The 25879-nt window shown below is 36.9% G+C and overlaps 1 protein-coding gene across 1 annotated transcript in view; it reads right to left on the minus strand.

The window, feature by feature from the left end:
• Nucleotides 1-25879, minus strand: part of KCNH5 (potassium voltage-gated channel subfamily H member 5) — a 331907-nt gene that overhangs the window by 111101 nt on the left and 194927 nt on the right. Inside the window, exon 8 of the mRNA XM_081509807.1 lies at nucleotides 5232-5431. Coding sequence (XP_081365933.1) covers nucleotides 5232-5431 — 200 coding nt within the window. The remainder of the gene's footprint in view (nucleotides 1-5231; nucleotides 5432-25879) is intronic.

Raw genomic sequence — 25879 nt, forward strand, 5'->3', positions numbered from 1 at the left:
AAAGTAAACAAAAGAAAGTTAATTTGTAGAAAAAATATGTATTGCCTACTATATTTGGAAGAAGTGCTTCTGTGATAGATATGCTTTAAAAATAATCCAAGATTTTAAAATATTCAAAATCAATTTCTTTATATTCTAAAGGCGAATGTTTTGCATAATTCTGCCAGAACTTTTCATATAATGGGATCTGCCTACTGATACTTTATGCTTATTACAAAACACATGAAACAAGAAATGAAGACCAAAGAACTTTTTTTCTTATTGAGATTTTTCAAAGAATATATTAGCAAAAATTTGTTAAGACAGTGGAAAATTAAAAAATGGTAAGGTTTTAAACTTTATTCTACAAAACAAGTTGTATATTTTTTTCATATACTCCTAAAGCTGAAAATAAAGTCTCTAGGCATTATTATTTAAGTTTTTTCTCAGAAAAGCTACTTCAAACTGTAGGATAGATTTTTTTTTTTAGGTTTAACTAGCATCATTTCCGGAGAAGGCAATGGCACCCCACTCCAGTACTCTTGCCTGGGAAACCCCATGGACGGAGGAGCCTGGTAGGCTGCAGCCCATGGGGTCGCGAAGAGTCAGACACGACTGAGCGACTTCACTTTCACTTTTCACTTTCATGCACTGGAGAAGGAAATGGCAACCCACTCCAATATTCTTGTCTGGAGAATCCCAGAGACGAAGGAGCCTGGTGGGCTGCCGTCTATGGGGTCGCAGAGTCAGACACGACTGAAGTGACTTAGCAGCATCATTTCCATTCCCCCACCCCCATAATTTGCTCTTTCCCTTTTAAATCCTCTCATTCCACCGATTTCTCTTGTTTTTTAAGTGCACAGAATGTTATCAAGTAGCAAAGCCCAGAGGATGGATTTTGGTTACTGAATTTTAAAAGAAACTGAAGCAACTATAGTAATTAGTAGTCAATAAAATACTTTCAACCAAATAAAATTAATCTAGATACTGTTCTATATTTTTAAATTTCCTAAGGCAACCTTTCATGATAAAAATGCTGCAACTTCACATCGGTACTGATCTTAATGCCACAACTTGTATTAGAGAAAGCATTATTCACAAAAGACAAGTTAAGACTGAATTAAATCACACTGATTAATTTGTTTGTGGGTTTAAAGCTGAATTCAAAAAAATCTATAAAACTAAATATGTGGAAGTGGTAGAATGAAATCTCAGTAATTGGGGTGAAGGTTTTCTCTAATTAGCTGCAATGCATCATTAAATTCTATAGTACCAGCAGCTGAAAAAAATATAGCTGTTTTAAAACTAACAAGAGAAGCATTAGAACAAAGATTTCGTTTCACACACTATTTTTGTTCCAGAAAATAATACTAAAGTGGGTAGTAGCCATTCCCTTCTCTAGGGGATCTTCCTGACCCAGGGATCAAACCTGGGTCTCCTGCATTGCAGACAGATTTTTTTAAGAAATGAGCCACCAGGGAAGCCCAGTATCAAACAGCATAACTCTTAAAAACCAGGTGCTGTTTACTAAAGCTATCTTCAAATAAATCCATATTTCTAAGATTATTTCTACAACTACAAGATTTATGTGATTACTGTCATCAAACTTTCATTTACTTTTTTCTATCCTATTTTAACAGGCTCAACCAATGTCATTCCTATTATCAAAAGTAAAGATGAATTATATAACAGATAGATACACGGATGGATGAATGGATGGAGGGATGGATGGATTAGATAAATAAGAAAAAGAAAAGAGAGACAAGAAAGAAAAAGAAAAGATAGAAAGCTTTATTATGAAAGCCAAATAAGCTTATTGGTTGCTGTTTGAAAATAATTTATAAAGGGACAGAGGAGGATGCACAGATCAATCACCTGGCTACAAAATAACTCACATAGGACAAAAGAGAGTGACTTTAATCAAGTAATAGCAATGGAAGTGGTGAGAAATAGAGATGGAGCCAATAGGATTTTGGTGGAAGTTTCAATGTAGGAGGTTTGTCCTAAGCAACTGAGAGGTGGAGTTTCCATTAGCTGCACTTGGGAAGAATGTCAGTGGAGTTGATTTATGGGAGATGATTAGGAGTTCAGTTCTGGACAACTTCATTGGATATCAGTAGGCAGTCAATAGGGGAATCTGTGAATCAGAGAATAAGTCCAGGATGATTATGTACACTAGGGTGGTGTTAGCATATATTATTACAGTCATCAGATTGTATGATAATCACTGAAGGAGAGATTCTAGAAGGAATAGGGAAGTGGTACAATGACTGAGGTCTAGAATAACTCCAAATTTTGTATATTTTCTTGGTCAAACTGCTTTCAAAAGAAGTGCCCTACTAAATTACATATAGACCAGAGTAACATAATAGTATCAGTCACTACAGTCTATGTTAATATTGGGAATTGTCTTTAACAGTCTCTTGTTCCTTCAGTATTTATTCACTACAAGTGAAAGGAAGACATTTTGTATATTTATTAGTAATTTGTACTTTTGCCTTCTATAAGTTATCTATGCAAACAAAAAAATATATGGGGATAATAAGTTTAACCTTATTATCCCCATATATTGTAATTTTTCCTATTGCTCTGTAAAGTCACTTTACATATGAAGGCAGTTAGTCTTTCACCTGTGATATTTGTTGCAAATGCTTTATCTCTTTGTTTCCATGGGTGTGGTGTGAAAAGTTGTAAAACCTCTAGCGGAATTTATTTATCACTTAATTTATGTGTTCTATTGCACTAATACACAAGAGACCTTTCATATTTGCCACAGTTCTTTAAATCTGCTTCTCTTACTAGCCAAAAACTACTCTAAGGATTTCTTATTCAGTTAGAAAGCACATCCATGATTTTGTTTTATCCAACAGCTAATTCATTTTAATATTTTTACTTATTTCTTTAATAATCTTTTCATGTGAATAAAAATTTTATTTCAGTTTTAATATTAACTTCATCTTTTTTCCCTAACACTCCATTTTCCATGGCTAGTCTACCAATCAGAAGTACATGCCTGTGACCACAAATAGTGAATAGCAAACAACCAAAAAAATGTCCATACTAAGAACTACATTGTGGATGCACTTCCATACACACTTGATACCAGTGTATTGTACCCTAACTGTATCATGAAGCAGACAGGTGAGTAGGTACTGGAGAAGCTTGTGAGAATCTGTTGATTTCATTATTGAACTAACCCAGCATCTGGGAATTCAGAGAAAGAGAAAGGAACTCAAAGATCAGATCTGTACCAGATCTGTGGCAAAGGCTCTGGGTTTATGTAAAGAGCTATCATTCCAACATTTTACTGATGTTTTCTGTCAGCTACCATAAGACCCCACTGAATTTTCTGGAAAGAAAAGCTTCTGACCAAGATACTGATTGACAAGGTAGATGGTTGCCTCTGAGCTCAATTTCACTGAGTGTGGACCTCAAAGAATATCCTGCATTTGGCAATTTAAACACTGATTCTCACATGCACCTCTGAGGAAGATTCTTTTCCTTCTTTGGATTCCCTAATAACCTTATATCGGTTCAGGCACACATTAATCAAATTCCACAGATGTGCAATTTGTCCTTTTCCCCTCTGTGGTCACATATTCCACATTAAGGGGCCACTTAATTGTGTCTTGTAAACTGTGGAAAAATGAGCAAATCTCACTCTCTTTCATAATTCTTCCACACAGCTATCCTCCAGAATCTCACTTGCACTCTCTGCAGGCTCCCCTCCTTCAACTCTGACTTTTCAAGTCCATTCCCTTCAACTCCCCTCAGCCATTCTGCCCCTAACAACACCTGTTCTGGCTTAAAACTTCCTACTTGCTTCATGAAATTCCCCTAACTAAACATCTGCTTTGTTCGTTGGTTCTTTCACCATGACACTGAAAGGTGCTTGTTGAGAAGGTCTGAAAGAAATACTATGTCAACCTCCTATGATTAAAAACACGAAATTTGTAGGAAATGGCAAGGGAGATTATGTGCTGATTTGTTGCTGTTCATTTGCTCAGTCATGTCCAACTCTGCGATCCCATGGACTGCAGCATGCCAGGCCTCTCTGTCCTTCACCATCTCCTGGAAATTTCTCAAACTCATGTCCATTGAGTCGGTGATGCCATCCAACCATCTCCTCCTCTGTCATCGCCTTTTCCTCCTGCCTTCAATCTTTCCCAGCATCAGGGTCTTTTCTAATGAGTCAGTTCTTCACATCAGCTGGCCAAAGTAATATTCGGGACTGATCTCCTTTAGGATGGACTGGTTGAATCTCCTTGCAGTCCAAGGGACTCGCAAGAATCTTCTCCAACACCACAGTTCAAAAGCATCAATTCTTCGATGTTCAGCCTTCTTTATGGTCCAACTCTCACATCCATACGTGATTACTGGAAAAACTATAGCTTTGACTATATGGACTTTTGTTGGCCAAGTTATGTGCTGATTACTATGTCAAAAATCAGTACCTAAAAATAAAGCCGTCGTCAATGCTTATAAAGTGAAATAGCTCAAGATCAGTTTTCTCTAAAATTCTTATATGCAAGCCCTACTTGTCATTCTCTACATTTGATGTGAATCAGCTGGGTATAGGAAGTGAACACTTTTTAATTTGACTTTATTTATCATGAGAGGACTTTGATTTCTTCTTTCACCCTTGCATAAGCTAGATGGGAAAAATTTAGAGATTCCATGAAAAGACAAGAAAAAAATTAGGAATGTCAGGTGGATTACAGAGGTGGTATTCAATTCATAAGTTTGGTAAGGAAATGGGGAAAACAAAGAATTTAAATTGCATTATAAAACATAGAAGAGAGAGAAGAGGAATTTAAATAGAGAGTAAAATAGAAAACATATAATCTTCTAGTTATAGCAAGGACGTTTCTAAATTTTAAATGAGCAAAGTATCAAAAGAGAAATCAAGAATAAAATCTAGCAGGAGAAATGGCAACACTGTTAGCATTTTTGAGGAATTCGGAAAATTATTCTGAGTGGTAATGAGAGTGTTTTAGGCAAATGAAGTAATTAGTTGTTTTCAGGAACCACAATCCCTAAATTAAGTGTGATGACTACTAGTACTAATTGATGATTAATGGTTGACCGCTTTCTACCTTCTAAGTGCTAAATAATATGATTGACTGATATTTGCTTGTGAAATACAGAATGACAATAATATACAAGTAATATGTGAGTGACAAAGTTACATGCATCTGAAGATCCTATTGAAACATAAAATAAGTAACAAAAACGGTTATAATAATCCATACCTTTTCTGTGTCAATGCCTTTTGACATGGACCATGTTGAGACAATATAATCCATGACTCGTTCACTAAGGCCTTTGGGGACCTGATAGAGTTTCAGAAAGTCCCGTACATTATTCAGCATCTCATGGTATCGGTTGGTGTTGGCATACATTTGCTGGAAAATTGTGGTAACATTTCCAAAAATAGTTGCATAAAGAAGAGCTGAAAGAGAAGAAATGATGAAAATAAAACAAATATCCCAAGTGAAAATAAATGATGTGAATACTGGCCAGATCAATAAATTATCTGACAGAGATACCTTAATAAACTTTTCAGAATTATGCATGATAACCCCCTGAGAAGAGTGCCTAGAATTTGGTGTTCACTCAGTAAATCTTATCTTTAGTATGATAAACATGATTTTACGAGTGACCACCAGCTAGTCAATTTGGTAAAACATGATGGTGATAGATAGGTTTCATGAAGAATTAGATGATCCAAGTTTATGATTTGCCTCTTAGCCTTATCATTAAAGTTATCCTCCAGCCCTGTCTTCTTGAATGAAGCTTAATCAATTTAAAATTTTGAGGAATTGATGATTCAGTTTAGAAATATATGCTCATTCTCATTGCATGCTTCTTCCAGCTTTTGGAATATTTCTCTGCTTATCAATATTTTTGACAGAATATCAAAAATGCAGGATAAGAAGACAAATCAAGGTGTTTCATTTCTAGAAGATTCTAGGAAGAAACAGGACTGGAATTAACAGCTACAATAAAACGTTGGGAGTGCCCATAATTTCCACTTATTAAATTTATGTCAGTAATCCAGTACTGTAAGGATTTTTTTACTTCATTATTTTAATTAAGAACAAAGTAATTTGTAACCTGCAAGCCACTGTTATCTATCTACAATAGCTAAAGAAAAGTATAAGGTGTTTTAATGCCCCTGATTGCTACTTCCTCCATCAACCAATAATTTACCAACTCCTCTTTCTCCAGATCTATCAGGTTACTAATGTTGACCTGATCTTGAAAAAACTTTTAAAAGCAGTTGAGTTCAGAGCCCAATCAACACATCTTCAATCACATACCACTCCTCACCTATCCTGTCCCTTTAGTCTTATCCCTTAACAGTAAGCTTTTTTGAAAGAAGGCAGTATTTCATTCCCTTTAATATTCAGGAAACACTATGTTTAATAACCATACTCATTCCAAAAGCATTTCACAAATAAGTAGAATATAAGACAATGATCACTTCCATTCTTGTTCCTCTAAGCATTTGACAAAATAATTCCTCTGAACAAAAAGTACGAACTGTTTCATTTCACAGTTTCATCAATAAAATCCCACTTGATAGAAAGAGTATAACATCAAATCAGTGAAGCAACTTAAGATCCTCAATCTATTTTCAGAAAACCATTTGTTTTCTTTAAGAACAGTGGCTCTTTGAGCATAACAAATTAATATTTCACAATAGGAAGTTATGATTTTATAAGCAGTTACTTGGGTTCTTTTTTTAATCACTTTTTGGGGTTTTTTTTTGGTTTTTGTGGGGGTTTTTGTTATTATTTTGGGATGTTGGTGTCAGCACAGAACAATTTTTAAGATAGACAATATTTTGTTAAAACTAAGTAGGAAGAATATAATGCTGACACTTCTCAACAAGATCTTTAAATCTTTGAATATTTATATTTAAAAACAACAAAAAAGTAGAGGTAATCAGACTTAAAACTCTATTCCTCATTGTTGATATTAAGAAAGACAAGCACGGAAATAATATGAACAAACTAATGGTAGAAGAATCATATAACAAATATGGAATTTTGAATTTCCAAGAAAGTGACATGAAGAGAATTTGTTTTTAAAATAATGAGCTTTTTACAGGTTAATTAAATAATGCTACAGTCATGCTTTTGAATAGCCCCCAGCTATTTTAAGATGTCAATGAATATTACAGAACTATTATTTTGACATGTTCAACTTGTTTGGCTCCCTAAGATGCTTGTAATATGCTATATTTGCCAAAGTGTCATACTACTGCCTTTTAGTTAAACAAATTACCACACATTTCATCCTTTGGGGTACATTAAATATGCACACATTCTAGTCATATGAATAGCTTAAGCACTGAAATATGAATAAAACTGTCAATGTATTTGCAGTTTTCAGCATTAATAAATGAAGGATATAATCAACATCCCATTAAGCTGGGTATGTTACAAAGATATCTTCTGCCTCCAGCTTTCATGTGAGTGTGGTGTCCTACACTGAGTAAGACTAATCAAGGTCATAATTTACAGTAAGACATTCAACTATATATATAATTATGTGTATACATATATGTATATGTAATATATGTAATTTATATGTATATTTATACATACATATTTGTAATATATGTAATATATGCATAATTATATATACATATATAATACATACATAATTATGTATATAATCTTTTACTTTGAACTGTTATAAAAATCAGCAGAAAGCCAACATATACCCACATGTAGCTCTCTCAATTATGACATCCTACAGAACTATAAGAATCTGCCTGCCAATGTAGGAGATGTAAGATATGCAAGTTCAATCCCTGGGTTGAGAAGATCACCTGGAGGAGGAAATAGCAACCCACTCTAATATTCTTGCCTGGAGAATCCCATGGACAGACTTGGAGGGCTACAGTCCATGGGGTCACAAAGAGTCGGACATGACTTAGTGACTGAACAACAAAAACAAATAGACATTATATTTAACTAGTATTTTACATGCAGTCATTTTTGGGGTATACAACTTTATATAAGTTTTATCATCTGTACAAATCTATGTGATATATGTGTATTTTTAAAAAGAGAAATCACTTCTTCTTTAAAAATATTTTCAACATTTAGGACTAATGCACATTTCATAAAATACGGTGACAGCAAGTATGACAGTCAGTCCATGGCAAGCAACAATACGGCTTCCCACCACAGTTTGTGTTCACAGGATAAATGAGTACATCCTTAAGGAAAGTGACCCTGGAACATGACACCTGACAATGAAAGAAATCGATCTCAATAGAAACTAGCTCTATGCTGCTAACTCCCAAAGTAATAACCTCACTCTTGAATTACAGATACACAGATATTCTTGAATGTCTAATGCCATTCAAATCTAATGTGTTCAAAACAGAACTCATTTAACACTACCTTCTCTTCAACAACCAAGTGCATTTTTCATCTCATTAAATTGCAAAGCCACACCTATTTGCAGACTAAAGCTAGAGTCTTTCTTCAATTCACTCCTTGATTCATCTAATCTACTCCATTATCAATTCCTCTTGGCTCTACCTTCAAAATAGAGCCTCAGTTCAATTTCTTCTCACCACCTCTACCAGCAGCCTTGTCTCCTTTAAGAGTACATGCTTTCCCACTGACTAGCTATGTGTCTTTGGACCAGTTACTAGAGCTCTCAAGGATTCTATTTCCTCTCTTACAACTTTACAGTTACTCTAGACTCTTTACAAAGGAGTTGTGCTAATTAAGATAACGCATATAAAATAGTTTTAAAAGAGTCCAATAGGGAGTAAGCATCCATGAAATGTTATGTATATATCATCATCATCATCATCAAAATAGCTTCCAAACAAGTGACTTTCACTCAGCAGAAAAAACATCCCCTTTCCTCAGTATCAGTCTCCACCCCATATTATGTCTTTGTTCCTAAACTTATTCATCACTACTTTTAATTTATATGACATATTTATCAGTTGATATCTACCTTCCCAATTAGAAATGCAAACTCCGTAAGTACTAGCCTGGACCATGTCCTTTCTTTTTTGCTCACTGCTGTTGTTTCCAGAACAAAGATCAGTTCCTGCAACACTATAGGTATTTAAATATTTTCTTTCAGTAAGCTGACACACCAAAAACCTAGGAAACATTTTTTTCAGAAACATTCTTTTTTTCAAGTCAGTTTCACTACTGATGACACAAAAACACAGAAGAAGTACACATTATTAATGCATGTGAGAAAATAAAATGTTGAGAAGCTAAGGTGATACATGTCCTGGCCATATTAAGATAGTAAATGAATTGGGAAGGCCTATTGTCCATCAAATACGAATGCTCTTGCTTGGCCTGGCAAGGTTGTAGGGGACTATTATATAATTTTACACTTTGAATGGGATGCCATGGAGGTAATTTTCCTACTTTACTACTAATAAATGATTGACCAGTTAAAATTTGTTAAGCCTCTTTTTATATGCTCTCCTGTAGCCTTTTAAGCTTAAGACAATTTAAGACAAGCCAGTTTTACTAGCTTATCATATTTAAGTGCTTCCCTCATGGCTCAGCTGGTAAAGAATCCGCCTGCAATATGGAAGACCTGAGTTCAATCCCTGGATTGGGAAGATCCCCTGGAGGAGGGAAAGGCTACCCACTCTAGTATTCTGGCCTGGAGAATTCCATGGACTGTATAGTCCATGGGGTCGCAAAGAGTTGGACACAATTGAGTGACTTTCACTTTCACATCACATTTAAAGACTTGGTAATTCTGACATATATACTGGTGAATGTCTTATCTAAAAAGTCTTATAGTTTTCTTATTCACCACAAGGGGATTATTTTAAAGAGAATTATATTAGATTAAAGATGACTACAATTCTCTGACACTCCATAGACAGCCAGGGTCTTTTTTACTTTCCCTTGAAGCTAGGCATACTCTATTTACTATTTTACTAACGGACTATGGTAACTATAATCACATGCCAATATCTGGGCCTATGCCTTAAGAAACTAGAAATTTCTAATTCATCACTACTAAAATACCGCTAAAATAACTAGAATATAGTTTCTGTGTTGTGAGGGGGACTGAATATTCTTCTGGAAAGGGTCACATGGAGAGAAATCAAGGCCCCTGGCCAAGAGTCTTGGCTGAGCTCCCAGCTAAACACTGGCCTTAGGCTGAACAATTTAAAATATGGATATAAGAAGACATTTCTGATAACACTTAAGGCAGGGTGGATGGTTCAACCATCACTCCCCCTTCTATTTATATTCATATTTAATAATGATAGTTAAGACAGGAAGGAAAATGTCCTATCAATCTATGATTCTGTATGCAGCACTTAGCTTGACAACATCAGCTTACTAGCCATGTGTGTGGCTGAGCCAACTAAGAAGTGAATTTTTCAGACCCACTCAAGCAAACGGAGCGATAACTATGTGTCAGAAATAAGTCATGCCTTCCTAGCCCTGCACAAATTATAGATTCATGAGTGAAATAAATGGCTGTTCTTGTTTTAAGCCACTCATTTTGATTAGTTATGCAACTCTAATATTCTAATAAACAGTTTTATTAATAGTTGATTCTCAACTGATTAGTAAACCTGAGAGAGGAGAGTAGCGAGTTCCTTATGATACACATCAGTCTAATAGCATATTTAGGAAAAGGAAATTTTAATATATTTTATTGAATATATTTTAATACTCAAAAACATCCATTATTTTTATAATATAAACATTGAAGTCATGAATGAATGTTTTCAAAAAGAAACAAAGTTTGAATGATTTAATAATGTCATATAACTTAATCCCAGAGTTCATTCATGCATTGTTTAGTTCCATGGATATTTATTGAACATCTATTATATGCCTCCACTACAATAGTCACTAAGGATAAAATATAATCTCTGTTCTCAAGTAGTAATCACTACTTCCAAAGGAAAAGTATCAATCTTAATTCTCCAAAATCATATCCTTTAAAAGAAAACTAATGATCATCATACCCTTTTCATAGTTTACAAAAATTCACAAATGAACTTATACCGATACCAAGTACATAATTTAAGTATAGTTTATTTCTCATGGTTAAACAACTGGCAGAGTCAAACAGAATCTATATTGAGCTAATTAATTGTAACTTTACCTACACTCTTATAAGTTGCACAGAGTAACAGATCAGATGATGATATCCAGTTCTCTGAATAAAGTGTTCTCGGTCACTTCATTTTGTTTGCTCCTTAGGTCACGCTGCAGCCATTCACCTTCTTATTAACAATTTATATTTTTTAGACTTTTTGTGCCCATTCATATTGACATCAAACATTTATTTTTCCTAGTTATCTTTCTTTTCTAAATCTTGGCAAGTAATCATTAGCCTTAGACTATGTAGTTTAAAATACTTACATGAGAATGCATTTCTGGTAAACATTAAAGCCACATAAGTGGTTCAACCATCATTTCCATTTCTATTTCTACTTACTAAAGTCTACCTTTAATAAAAGAAATTTAATACATGGAAGGAAAATGTTCCACCAAGATTTGATTGTATATGTATCACACAGCCTGTTAAAACACTTGAAATCACTCCAAGTGGCTGAACAAAGTGAAGCTGATCATCAGGCCTCCAATTTCGAAGTTTTATTCTCCTTCCAGCTGTCTCATAATGGCTTCAGGTTTCCCTGGATGCTCTTTTGCAATGACCCATAAAAGAAAGCACCCTCCAGGCATCAGTTATGAACCAGACATTTTCTCTTTCCCAGTATTCATTTAATCCATGTACCATTTCACCTAGTACCTGAACCATGCCAACTATCTTGTTAGAAATTAATTTCATTAGTTACTTGATGTTAAGTGCTAAATATTGAAAACTATTTGATACACTATCCCTCTTAGGGATGTTGGCATTTTGAAGGAGGAATTCGAGGTAATACAGTGAATTGACTGAATCATTATTAGAATTGATGCTCAACTAGTAAGATAAGTTGACACAGACAAGAAAACATTTTTTAACTTTATCAAATTATAGCAAGATATTGGAATGATTTCAATATCTTTCAGCAGATACCATGATCATTATGAGAACTGATTACAGCAAACTAGCTTCAATAATTACATGTGTGCATGCTAAGTCGCTTCAGTTGTGTCTGACTCTTTGCAACCCCATGGACTGTAGCCCTCCAGGCTCCTCTGTCCATGGGATTCTCCAGGCAGGAATGTGGGAATGGGTTGCATTGCTCTCCTCCAGGGATCTTCTTAACCCAGGGATCAAACCAGTGTCTCTTACATCTCTTGCACTGGCAGGCAGTTTCTTTATCGCTAGAGGCACCTGAGAAGCCTGCAATAATTATATAGCAATGCTTACTATTTTTATTGATGTGTAATTTATTTACATAATACTCGCAGATGTGCAGGCTTCCCTGATAGCTCAGTGGTAAAGAATCCGCCTGCAATGCAGGAGACCCAGGTTCGATTCCTGGATCAGGAAGATCCGCTGGAAAATGGATAGGCTACCCACTCCAGTATTCTTGGACTTCCCTTGTGACTCAGCTGGTAAAGAATCCGCTTGCAATGCAGGAGACCTGGGTTCGATTCCTGGATTGGGAAGATTTTCTGGAGAAGGAAAAGGCTACCCACTCCAGTATTCTGGCCTGGAGAATTCCATGAACTGTATAGTCCATGGGGATGCAAAGACTCGGACATGGCGGAATGACTTTCACTGCTCATTACAACGTGAGCTATTTATATATTTTGGATATTAACTCCTTTCCAGCCATATCATTTGTAAATATTTTCTCCCATTGAGTGTGTTGTCGTTTCATTTTGTCAATGGTTTCTTTTGCTGTGTAAAAGCTTTTAAGGTTAATTAGGGTCCATTTGTTTAGCTTTGTTTTTGTTTCCTTTACTTCAGGAGACAGATCCAAAAAAATATTATGTCCAGAAGTGTTCTGCCTGTTTTCTTCTAGGAGTTTTGTGGTTTCTAGTCTTACATTTACGTCTTTAGTACATTTTGAATTTATTTTTGTATATAGCATGAAGAAATGTTCTTATCTCATTCTTTTAACTGTCATATTTTCCTGGCACCACCTCCTAAAGAGAATCTTTTCTGCTTTGTATATTCTTGCCTCCTTTGTCTAAGATTAATTGACCATGTGTGTGTGGGTTAACTTCTAAGCTCTCTATTTATTCTATGGATCTATGTGTCTGTTTTGTGGCAGAATCATACTGTCTTGATTATTATATCTTTGTAACACATTCTGAAAACAAAGAGCCTATATTACAGGGAGGCCATAATATAGTTTGAAAACAGTCTGATACTTATAGCTTTGTCCTTGTTTCTCAATATAGCTTTGACAATTAAGAATCTTCTGTGGTTCCATATTAATTTTAGGACTATTCGTTCTAGTTCTGTGAAATTTTTCATGGGTATTTTGATAGGGATTACATTAAATCTGTAGATTGCTTTGGGTAGAATGACCATTTTAACAATATTAATTGTTCCAATCCAAGAGAATGGGCTATCTTTAAATTTACTTCTATCATCTTCAATTTCTTTCATAAATGTTTTGTTGTTTTCAGAGTTCAGTTCTTTCACCACCTCCGTTAATTGTATTCCTAGGTATTTTACTCTTTTTGATAGGATCTTAAATAGGATAATTTTCTCTTTCTTATAGGTCATTATTGGTATATAGAAAGATAACAGACTTCTGCATATTAATCCTATGTCCTGCAACTTGACTGAATTCATTTATTAGTTATATTTTTCAGGGTATTCATATATATTCTTATACCTTTTTATTTAAAAAAACTTTAAAACACAAAATAATGCAACTACAATGGTGAGATCAGATAGTCTTGCAGTGGTTCAATGATTTGATGCAGAGATTTTCCCTTTCTCTTCAAATTATAAAATGCAAACATCAATTCACTATACCAAGTTGTAAGTCTAGATTTATCAGCTACAGAAAAGAAAAAAGTGAAAGAAAAAATATGGTGAATACAGAATGGATCCACTATGGTGAAAAAATAAATTTAATTTATAACTCTCCTCTGTTTATTTTGTATTAAATAGACATTTTAAATGTAATTTTCATTAATTATACCTGCAAGCCATTTCTCTAACCTTAAGCACCAGAATGTGAAAAGAAGCAATAGAGGGAGGTAACATCAGATCACTTATTCTTTCTATATAAAGTGGGTGTTACTATTATACTTACATTAATATGGAAGCATTAAATATAAAACTTGAAATAATATTAAAATACATCTTTGCCAAAACATGAGTATTATTGATACAAGACTCAGAGTGAAATGGCACTGCCAACAACCTAAATAAACTGTTGAGGCTACTAAGAATGGTATCTGTGGGATGGACAAAAGTTTCTCATATATTCTGAAAAACAGTGTCATAACCTATCTTCTTGTTGAGCCTCCAAACAGTTTACTCTTGCTTCCAAATCTTTGTCATTAAGTTCCGGTGTGGTAGATTTCAAAATCTGATCACACATTTTTCCTATCTTGGTATGTACATCATTTTGCAATAAGACTTTATTGCTCTTCCCACCAAAAGGTGGAATATGCTTCCTTTAATATGGGCTGGTTTATGACTTCCAATAGAATATGGCAATGATGATATTATGCAATTTCCAGAGCCAGACATTAAGGGGACTTGCATGTTTTAGAATCTTGTCTTAAGATCATGATTCCTGAAGAAACCTGGGATGTACTAGCAGACAGCAAGAAAGCAAGAATGGTGAGATTTAGTTATTCAGTGGTCTCAGCTGAAGTTTTAATGGGTACACTATTTGGAAAAATTATCCCATTTCTTGGAAGTTATACCATGACATTATAAAATAAGCACACGAAAATGATCACTGAAGTGTTCTTTATAATATGCAGAAAGAGTAAAATGTTCAACAACAAAGATTGGGTAATGATGGCAAAACAACACAATTGAAAACTAGGTTACCATTAAGATGATGAAGGGGATCTCTTAGGAGAGATCTGAAAAGATTAACAGCATATTTTTAATTATAAAAGGGACATTTATTAATTCATATGTATATTTGGCAAATATGATTTGTAATGATTTTGATGTTCTTTAAACTTCAGCATTATGCAATATTTGCAATGAACAAAAAGAAATACCAAATTTTTTAAGAAAGAATAATTTATTTGTATTCCTTAGAAAGGTAGAAGCTATAAATCTCTTTAGAGAACATTTTAGGTCAATCCCCAGGGGACATATACATAAAAGATCATCAGGAAACCTGAGATAAGCAACAGCACCATTGATCTTCTCAGGTCTGTTGTTGTCTCCAATCTCTGTGTGACCCCTTTATAAAATTAATTACCAAGAGTTTTTCATTCTGCCTTCAGAATGTCTCAGACTGATAGGTTCCTTTCAATTAAGATCCCAGAATCTGGTATTTCAATCTATGGATAGGTTACCACAACAGCTTCCTTCCTGTTCAATCTCCAGTCTCTGTTGGAATACAGTTGGTACACGGCTATTTGGCAAACTTTCCTAAAATACTAAAATGCTGTGATCTTATTTTCTCCATAAAAAATACTTAGTGTATACACATAGCCTTTAAGGTAAGGGCACTCTGAAAGAATCTATGGGATCTATTCAATGGGGAAAAGTTTCTACTACCAGACTCAGCACTTTGTATTGATATTTCTTCCATAAGATAATTTATCATTTCCCTATCTGCACTCATTTCCCTGCACACAACAACATCAATCTCTCCAACTGCCTGTATGGTGCATGAATAATCTTAATGCCTAACAAAATTTCTTGTAATGTGTAGCAAACAATTCATAAAAGGATAGGCAATATAATCCTTACACAAATTTATACTCTAAGCTGGTTTTAGAAAAGGCAGAGGAACCAGAGATCAAATTGCCAACATTCGCTGGATAATCAAAAAAGCAAAGGAGTTCCAGAAAAACATCTATTTCTGCTTTATTGACTATGCCAAAGCCTTTGACTGTGTGATCACGATAAACTGGAAAATTCTGAAAGAAATGGGAATACCAGACCATCTGAGCTGTCTCTTGAGAAACCTGTATGCAGGTCAGGAAGCAACAGTTAGAACTGGACATGGAACAACAGACTGGTTCCAAATAGGAAAAGGAGTACATCAAGGGTGTATATTGTCACCCTGCTTATTTAACTTATATACAGAGTACATCATGAGAAACGCAGGGCTGGAAGAAGCACACACTGGAATCGGATTGCCGGGAGAAATATCAATAACCTCGGATATGCAGATGACACCACCCTTATGGCAGAGTGAAGAAGAATTAAAAAGCCTCTTGATGAAAGTGAGAGAGAAGTGTGAAAAAGTTGGCTTAAAGCTCAACATTCAGAAAACTAAGATCATGGCATCTGGTCCCATCAGTTCATGGCAAATAGATGGGCAAACAGTGGAAACAGTGAGAGATTTTATTTTGGGGGGCTCCAAAATCACTGCTGATGGTGATTGCAGCCATGAAATTAAAAGATGCTTACTCCTTGGAAGGAAAGTTATGACCAACCTAGGTAGCATATTAAAAAGCAGAGACATTACTTTGCCAACAAAGGTCCATCTAGTTAAGGCTATGGTTTTTCCAGTAGTCATGTATGGATGTGAGAGTTGGACTATAAAGAAAGCTGAGCACCGAAGAATTGATGCTTTTGAACTGTGGTGTTGGAGAAGACTCTTGAGAGTCCCCTGGACTGCAAGAAGATCCAACCAGTCCATCCTAAAGGAGATCAGTCCTGGGTGTTCATTGGAACGACTGATGTTGAAGCTGAAACTCCAATACTTTGGGCACCTCATGTGAAGAATTGACTCACTGGAAAAGACCCTGATGCTAGGAAGGATTGGGGGCAGGAGGAGAAGGGGATGACAGAGGATGAGATGGCTAGATGGCATCACTGACTCGATGGACATGAGTTTGGGTAAACTCCGGGAGTTGGTGACGGACAGGGAGGCCTGGCGTGCTGCAATGCATGGGGTCACAAAGAGTAAGACACGAATGAGTGACTGAACTTAAATGAACTGAACTGAAGCTCTTTAATGTAGAGCCAGGAGTATCAATTTCCTTCATAATCCATAGGAATAACTAGAAAGTTTTTCAACAAATGGGTTACTCACCATACACAAATAAAACTCAAAATGGATCAATGATCTAAATCTAAGACCAGAAACTATAAAACTCTTAGAGGAAAACATAAGCAGAACACTCTTTCACATAAATCACAGCAAGATCTTCTATGACCAACTCTCAGAATAATGGAAATAAAAACAAAAATGAACAAATACGACCTAATTAAACTTAGAAGCTTTTGCACACTGAAGGAAACCATAAGCAAGGTAAAAAGGCAGCCTTCAGAATGGGAGAAAGTAATAGTAAATGAAACAACTGACAAAGTATTAATCTCCAAAATATACAAGCAGCACATGCAGCTCAATACCAGAAAAACAAACAACCCAATCAAAAAGTGGGCCAAAGAACTAAACAGACCTTTCTCCAAAGAAGACATACAGATGACTAATAAACACAAGAAAAGATGCTCTATATCACCCATTATTCAGTTCAGTTCAGTCGCTCAGTCATGTCTGAGTCTTTGTGACCCAATGAACTGTAGCACTCCAGGTCTCCCTGTCCATCACCAACTCCCGGAATCCACCCAAACCCATGTCCATTGAGTCGGTGATGCCATCCAACTATCTCATCCTCTGCCGCCCCTTCTCCTCCTGCCATCAATCTTATCCCAGCATCAGGGTCTTTTCAAACGAGTCAGCTCTTCACATCAGGTGGCCAAAGTATTGGAGTTTCAGCTTCAGCATCAGTCCTTCTAATGAACACCCAGGACTGATCTCCTTTAGGATGACTGGTTGGATCTCCTTGCAGTCCAAGGGACTCTCAAGAGTCTTCTCCAACACCACAGTTCAAAAGCATCAGTTCTTCGGTGCTCAGCTTTCTTTATAGTCCAACTCTCACATCCATACATGACCACTGGAAAAACCATAGTTTTGACTAGACAGACCTTTGTTGGCAAAGTAATGTCTCCGCTTTTCAATATGCTGTCTAGGTTGGTCATAACTTTCCTTCCAAGGAGTAAGCATCTTTTAATTTCATGGCTGCAGTCACCATCTGCAGTGATTTTGGAGCCCCAAAACATAAAGTCAGCCACTGTTTCCACTGTTTGCCCATCTATCTGCCATGAAGAGATGGGACCGGATGCCATGATCTTAGTTTTCTGAATGTTGAGCTTTAAGCCAACTTTTTCACTCTTCTCTTTCACTTTCATCAGGAGGCTGTTTAGTTCTTCTTCACCTTCTGCCTTAAGGGTGGTGTCATCTGCATATCTGAGGTTATCGATATTTCTCCTGGCAAACTTGATTCCAGCTTGTGCTTCCTCCAGCCCAGCGTTTCTCACTATGTACACTGTATATAAGTTAAATAAGCAGGGTGACAATATACAGCCTTGACGTACTCCTTCTCCTTTTTGGAACCAGTCTGTTCTTCCATGTCCAGTTCTAACGTTGCTTCCTGACCTACATACAGGTTTCTCAAGAGGCAGGTCAGGTGGTCTGGTATTCCTATCTCTGTCAGAATTTTCCACAGTTTATTGTAATCCACACAATCAAAGGCTTTGGCATAGTCAATAAAGCAGAAATAGATGTTTTTCTGGAACTCCTTTGCTTTTTTTGATGATCCAGCGACTGTTGGCAATTTGATCTCTGGTTCCTCTGCCTTTTCTAAAACCAGCTTGAACATCGGAAGTTCATGGGTCACATATTGCTAAAGCCTGGCTTGGAGAATTTGGAGCAGTAATTTACTAGCTTGTGCTGCTGCCACTGCTAAGTCACTTCAGTCATGTCCAACTCTGTGCGACCTCATAAACGACAGCCCACCAGGCTCCCCGTCCCTGGGATTCTCCAGGCAAGAACTCTGGAGTGGGTTGCCATTTCCTTCTCCAATGCATGAAAGTGTAAAGTGAAAGTGAAGTCGCTCAATCGTGTCCAACTTTCAGTGACCCCACGGACTGCAGCCCACGTGTGATATTAGTGCAACTGTGTGGTAGTTTGAGCATTCTTTGGCATTGCCTTTCTTTGAGATTGGAATGAAAACTGAGCTTTTCCAGTCTTGCAGCCACTGCTGAGTTTTCCAAATTTGCTGACATACTGAGTGCAGCACTTTCACAGCATCATCTTTCAGGATTTGAAATAGCTCAACTGAAATTCCATCACCTCCACTAGCTTTGTTCATAGTGATATTTCCTAAGGCCCATTTGACTTCACATTCCAGGATGTCTGGCTCTTGGTGAGTGTGAGTGATCACACCATTGTGATAATCTGGGTTGTGAAGATCTTTTTTTGTACCGTTATTTTGTGTATTCTTGCCATCTCTTCTTAATATCTTCTGTCTCTGTTAGGTCCCTACCATGTCTGTCCTTTATTTCTGTCCTTTATCTTTGCATGAAATGTTCCCTTGGTATCTCTAATTTTCTTGAAAAGATCTCTAGTCTTTCCCATTCTATTGTTTTCCTCTATTTCTTTGCATTGATCACTGACAAAGGCTTTCTTATCTCTCCTTGCTATTCTTTGGAACTCTGGATTCAAATGGATATATCTTTCCTTTTCTCCTTTGCTTTTCGCTTCTCTTCTTTTCACAGCTATTTGTAAGGCCTCTTCATACAGCTTTTTTGCATTTCTTTTTCTTGGGGATGGTCTGGATTCCTGTCTCCTGTACAGTGTTATGAAACTCCATCCATAGTTCATAAGGCACTCTGCCTATCAAATCTAGTCCCTTATATCTATTTCTCACTTCCACTGTATAGTCATAAGGAATTTGATTTAGGTCATACCTGAATGGTCTAGTGGTTTTCTCCACTTTCTCCAATTTAAGTCTGAATTTGGCAATAAGGAGTTCATGATCTGATCCACAATCAGCTCCTGATCTTGTTTTTGCTGACTTATAGAGCTTCTCCATCTTTGGCTGCAAAGAATATAATCAATCTGATTTCAGGGTTGACCATCTGATGATGTCCATGTGTAGCATCTTCTCTTGTGTTGTTGGAAGAGGGTGTTTGCTATGACCAGTGCATTCTCTTGGCCCAACTCTATTAGCCTTTGCCCTCCTTCATTCTGTGCTCCAAGGCCAAATTTGCCTGTTACTCCAGGTGTTTCTTGACTTCCTACTTTTGCATTCCAGTCCCCTAAAATGAAAAGGACATCTTTTTTGGGTATTAGTTCTAGAAGGTCTTGTAGGTCTTCATCGAACCATTTAACTTCGGCTTTTTCAGCGTTACTGGTCAGGGCATAGCAGCGGCTGTGACTGCGATGGCTCAGGAGCTGTGGCTGCAATGGCACAGGACCTGCCGAGAGGAGTTACCCCACGTCCAAGGTAAGGAGCAGTGGCTGCGCTTTGCTGGAGCAGCCGTGAAGAGATACCCCACATCGAAGGTAAGAGAAACCCACGTTAGATGGTAGGCACTAAGAGAGGGCATCAGAGGGCAGACAGATTGAAACCACAATCACAGACAGCTAGCCAATCTGATCACATGGACCACAGCCTTGTCTAGCTCAATGAAACTAAGCCATGTTGTGTGGGGCCACTCAAGATGGATGGGTCATGGTGGAGAGGTCTGACAGAACGTGGTCCACTGGAGAAAGGCATGGCAAACCACTTCAGTATTCTTGCCTTGAGAACCCCATGAACAGTTTGAAAAGGCAAAAAGATAGGACACTGAAAGATGAACTCCCCAGGTCAGTAGGTGCCCAATATGCTACTGGAAATCAGTGGAGAAATAACTCTAGAAAGAATGAAGGGATGGAGCCAAAGCAAGAACACCACCCAATTGTGGATGTGACTGGTGATGGAAGCAAGGTCCGATGCTGCAAAGAGAAATATTACATAGGAACCTGGAATGTTAGGTCCATGAATCAAGGCAAATTAGAAGTGGTCAAATAGGAGATGGCAAGAGTGAACATCGACATTCTAGGAGTCCGCGAACTAAGATGGACTGGAATAGGTGAATTTAACTCAGATGACCATTATATCTACTACTGTGGGCAGGAATCCCTTAGAAGAAATGGAGTAGCCATCATAGTCAACAAAAGAGTCCAAAATGCAGTACTTGGATGCAATCTCAAAAATGACAGAATGATCTCTGTTCATTTCCAAGGCAAACCATTCAATATCATGGTAATCACTCATTATTAGAGAAATGCAAATCAAAAAACCACAATGAGGTATCACCTCATGCTGATCAGAACGACCATCATCAAAAAGTCTACAAGCAATAAATGCTGGAGAGGGTGTGGACAAAAGGGAACCCTCTTACACTTTTGGTGGAAATGCAAACTAGTACAGCCACTTTGGAGAACACTATGGAGATAACTTAAAAAACTGGGAACAGAACTGCCATATAACCCAGCAATCCCACCGCTGGGGAAACACCCTGAGGAAACCAGAATTGAAAGAGACACATGTCCTCCAATGTTCATTCCAGCACTGTTTACAATAGCTAGAACATGGAAGCAATCTAGATGTCCACCAGCAGACAAATGGATAAGGAAGTTGTTGTACATATACACAATGGAATATTACTCAGTTATATAAAGAAATGCATTTGAGTCAATTCTAATGAGGTGGATGAAACTGGAGCCCACCATACAGAGTGAAGTAAGTCAGAAAGAGGAACACAAATACTGTATATTAACACATATATAAGGAATTTTAAAAGATGGTAATGACAATCCTATATGCAAGGCAGCAAAAGAAACACAGATGTAAAGAACAGACTTTTGGACTATGTAGGAGAAGGCAAGGATGGGACAATATGAGACAATAGCATTGAAACATGTATATTTTCATATGTAAAATAGATGACCAGTGCAAGTTCAATGTATGAAGCAGGGCATCCAAAGTCAGTGCTCTGGGACAACCTAGAGGGATGGGGTGAGGAGAGAGGTAAGACAGGGGTTCAGAATGGGGGGACACATGTGTACCTGTGGCTGATTCATGGTAATGTATTGCAAAAACCATCACAATATTGTAAAGTACTTATCCTCCAATTAAATTATTTTTTTAAAGTGGGTTACTGACAAAAGTAGTCAACTAACATGAAAATATTAAAACAGCTAGTCTACACTCTGTACTTTATGGTGAAATGGTAAAACTAGTTTGTGTCTCTACGGAAGACATTATATTCTATCAGTCAGGTCAGTCGCTCAGTCGTGTCCTACTCTTTGCGACCCCATGGACTGCAGCACTCCAGGCTTCCCTGTCCATCATCAACTTCCGGGGCTTACTCAAACTCACGTCCGTCAAGTCGGTGATGCCATCCAACCATCTAATCCTCTGTCATCCCCTGCTCCTCCTGTCTTCAATCTTTCCAAGCGTCAGGGTCTTTTCAAACGAGTCAGTTCTTCGCATCAGGTGGACAAAGTATTGGAGTTTCAGCTTTAGCATCAGTCCTTCCAATGAATATTGAGGACTAATCTCCTTTAGGATTGACTGGTTCGATCTCCATACAGTCCAAGGGACTCTCAAGAGTCTTCTCCAACACCACATTTCAAAAGCATCAATTCTTCGGCGCTCAACTTTCTTTATACTTCAACTCTCACATCCATACATGACCACTGGAAAAACCATAGCTTTGACTAGATGGGCCTTTGTTGGGAAACTAATATCTCTGCTTTTTAATATGCTGTCTAGGTTAGTCATAACTTTTCCTCCAAGGAGCAAGTGTCTTTTAATTTCATGGCTTCAGTCACCATTTGCAGTGATTTTGGAGCCCAAGAAGATAGTCTGTCACTGTTTCCATTGTTTCCCCATCTATTTGTCATGAACTGTTGAGACCCAATGCCATGATCTTAGTTTTCTGAATGTTGAGTTTTAAACAAACTTTTTCTCTCTCCTCTTTCAGATTCATCAGAAAGCTCTTTAGTTATTCTTCACTTTCTGCCTTAAGGGCGGTGTCATCTGCATATCTGAGGTTATTGATATTTCTCTCACAATCTTGATTCCAGCTTGTGCTTCCTCCAGCCCAGCGTTTCTCATGATGTACTCTGCATATAAGTTAAATAAGCAGGGTGACAATATACAGTCTTGATGTACCTCTTTTCCAATTTGGAACCAATCTGTTGTTCCATGTCCAGTTCTAACTGTTGCTTCTTGACCTGCATACAGATTTCTCAGGAGGCAGGTCAGGTGATCTGGTATTCCCTTCTATTGAAGATTTTTCCACAGTTTATTGTGATCCACACAGTCAAAGGCTTTGGCATAGTCAATAAAGCAGAAATAGATGTTTTTCTGGAACTCTCTTGCTTTTTCGATGATCCAGCAGATGTTGTCAATTTGATATCTGGTTCTGCCTTTTCTAAATCCAGCTTGAACATCTGGAAGTTCATGGTTCACTTACTGTTGAAGCCTGGCTTGGAGAATTTTGAGCATTCCTTTGCTAGCGTGTGAGATGAGTGCAATTGTGCAGTAGTTTGAACAGTCTGTCCAAATTTAAATTCATTTAAATTGTATGCTGGAGAATATGCACATTGTCAAAATTTCTACAAAGGTGTTTTAGCTATTTTATAATTATATTTATGTCTTTTTGATATTAGTCAATAATTAGATTATCCATCAACATGTCAAGTACACATTTATTAAGTGCTTACTGTGTGCAAATGCAATACTAAGCACTATGGGAGATAAAGAGATGCACAGTTTTCTATATATAATTTTATTTTTTGACTAATACTTAAAGCAATTTAGTTGTAAAAGTCTATGCTCAAGAATGATTATGAATTTTCTTGTATTTCTTAAAAATCTTCCAAACATTGTATCAGAAATCTGACAAAATATCACGACCATAAGAAGCCTGATCATTTAATAATAATACAGTTGGCAAAATGTCCTGAAGGGTCAATAAGGTCAAAACTGAACAGGTAACTTACTTTCCTACTGAAACTATTCTACATTAAAATCTTAGGTCAGCCTCATCATCGCTGACTTAACAGTGCCCTTAACAACTTTCATTATTCTTTTCCTTTTAAGTAATGTTTATCTCCTTCACATTTAGGACACATTGATTCTTATCTTCTCCCTTATCTTAACTGTCTATAGAATTAATCAATCAAACCAACACTTTCTTGAGAGTGAAAGAGGGCAATCTTATTAGTTATGCTGGGACAACAAGGGTAAGGAGAGGTATCCCAGGTAAACCAGATACACCATGGGTGACTCCATGTTTATTCCAATTCCTTTCTCTATGGCCCCTTTTCTTACTACAAGAGATGGTCTGTGGGCTTGTAATGATCACTTGCATCACAGCTCACTCTAAGAACTTCTGTTCATTCATGGGATCTCAACTAACATCTGAACTCATATGTCTTCCCTGACTACATGCCGTATCATCTCATGACATTAAGAGCCTACACAATCACTTTATTTGGATAACTGTATCTATCCAACTGCCTGATGCAATGCCTAAAAGGAATCATGCCATTTCCTCATAGCCTAGAGTACTACTCTTCCCCAAACTGCTCTGTACATTCATTGGAATGGGTATGAAGCGTAAAACCAAGGCTCTAGAAGCTAAAACCACTATGCTGCTTTTTTTTGCTGAGACTGTATACAGACTAATATAACTGACCATGGGAGTTTAAAATGAACAGTGAATTTTTTTTTAATATGAGTGATACCAAAACAATATTTTCTAGAGAAGGAATGATGACTTGGTCAAGGTATAAGGAATTAGATTTGACATGCAGTCCAAAATTTGCAAAATTTATTCTTTTGGAACACTATAATTCCCTGTGATGGTGACAGATGTTTGTCTTTAAAAAAAGTTTCTGGATCAAATAAGTTTTATATTAGTTCTCCCTCTTAGAATCCCAATTCACATTAGCATATCACAATGCATACTAGCATATCAAAAGCTTCAAGACGCCTTGCAGTAAAGACACTATTCTTCACACTTGTTTGTTCTTAGAACCTTTTTTCTTCATTAAAAACCTTGTAACATTTTGCAGATCTCCATGCAAACCATTTCACAATCATTGCAGTAGACAGGAAGAAGCAGATGCAGGCATTGGAGCACAGGAGAAACTGTTGCCACAATCCCAGGATGCTAATGCAGGCCAGCAACTGAGGAACCCATTTTAGCAAATCTAAAAACTGGTGTGCTGCATCAACCCATGTCACAGATTGATGGAGAGAAGGAACTAGTCATGAAAGGTAACACCAATCTGTAGGAAAAGCAAGAGTAGAAGTGCCAGGTGATGAAGTCAAACTCGAATTTGGTCAAAAAAATAACCTAGGCAAGTGGCAGAGAGCAAGGTGAAGAACAGTACATGTGAGCTGACTGGGCTCCTTACTTTCTCTAGCCAAGGCTTGTTGAAGTTTTAGGCATAGACTTCCTGCAGTCCTCTGTCACTAAGCTATGTGAGTCTTAAAGTGGCATTCCTTAATTGACTCTTGAGTCAATGTTTGATGAATAATGGATAAAAGGCAAATTGAAAAAGCATACTTTTATCATTTTAGACAAGCTTACTAGAGTGGGAAAAAGATTACAACAGGCAAACAAGCTACCAGCTTGGACACCATCTCTGTGAAGCGAAAATGATGAGGATCTAGAAGATAAACCAAAAGACATGAAGAAGATTCAGCAATGCAGAGCAACTGAACTTAAGTCAGTGGACTCTAACACAGTTATGTTCTTGCAGTCTTGGAGAATCTGAGAAGGGTTGGCCATAACTTGGCAATAATCAGTCTGTTTTTTCCTTTATGTTGATCTGTATCTTCTAAGTTCTTTTTTTTCTTTTTTTTGTAAATCACTTCAGCTGTATATCGTTAGCATCTCCACATAAGTGTAAATTGATTGGGCATAAGAAAATATATTTTCC

Source organism: Giraffa tippelskirchi, chromosome 7 (genome assembly GCF_054371585.1).
Source record: "Giraffa tippelskirchi isolate mGirTip1 chromosome 7, T2T-mGirTip1v1.2.pri, whole genome shotgun sequence".
NCBI lineage: Eukaryota > Metazoa > Chordata > Mammalia > Artiodactyla > Giraffidae > Giraffa > Giraffa tippelskirchi.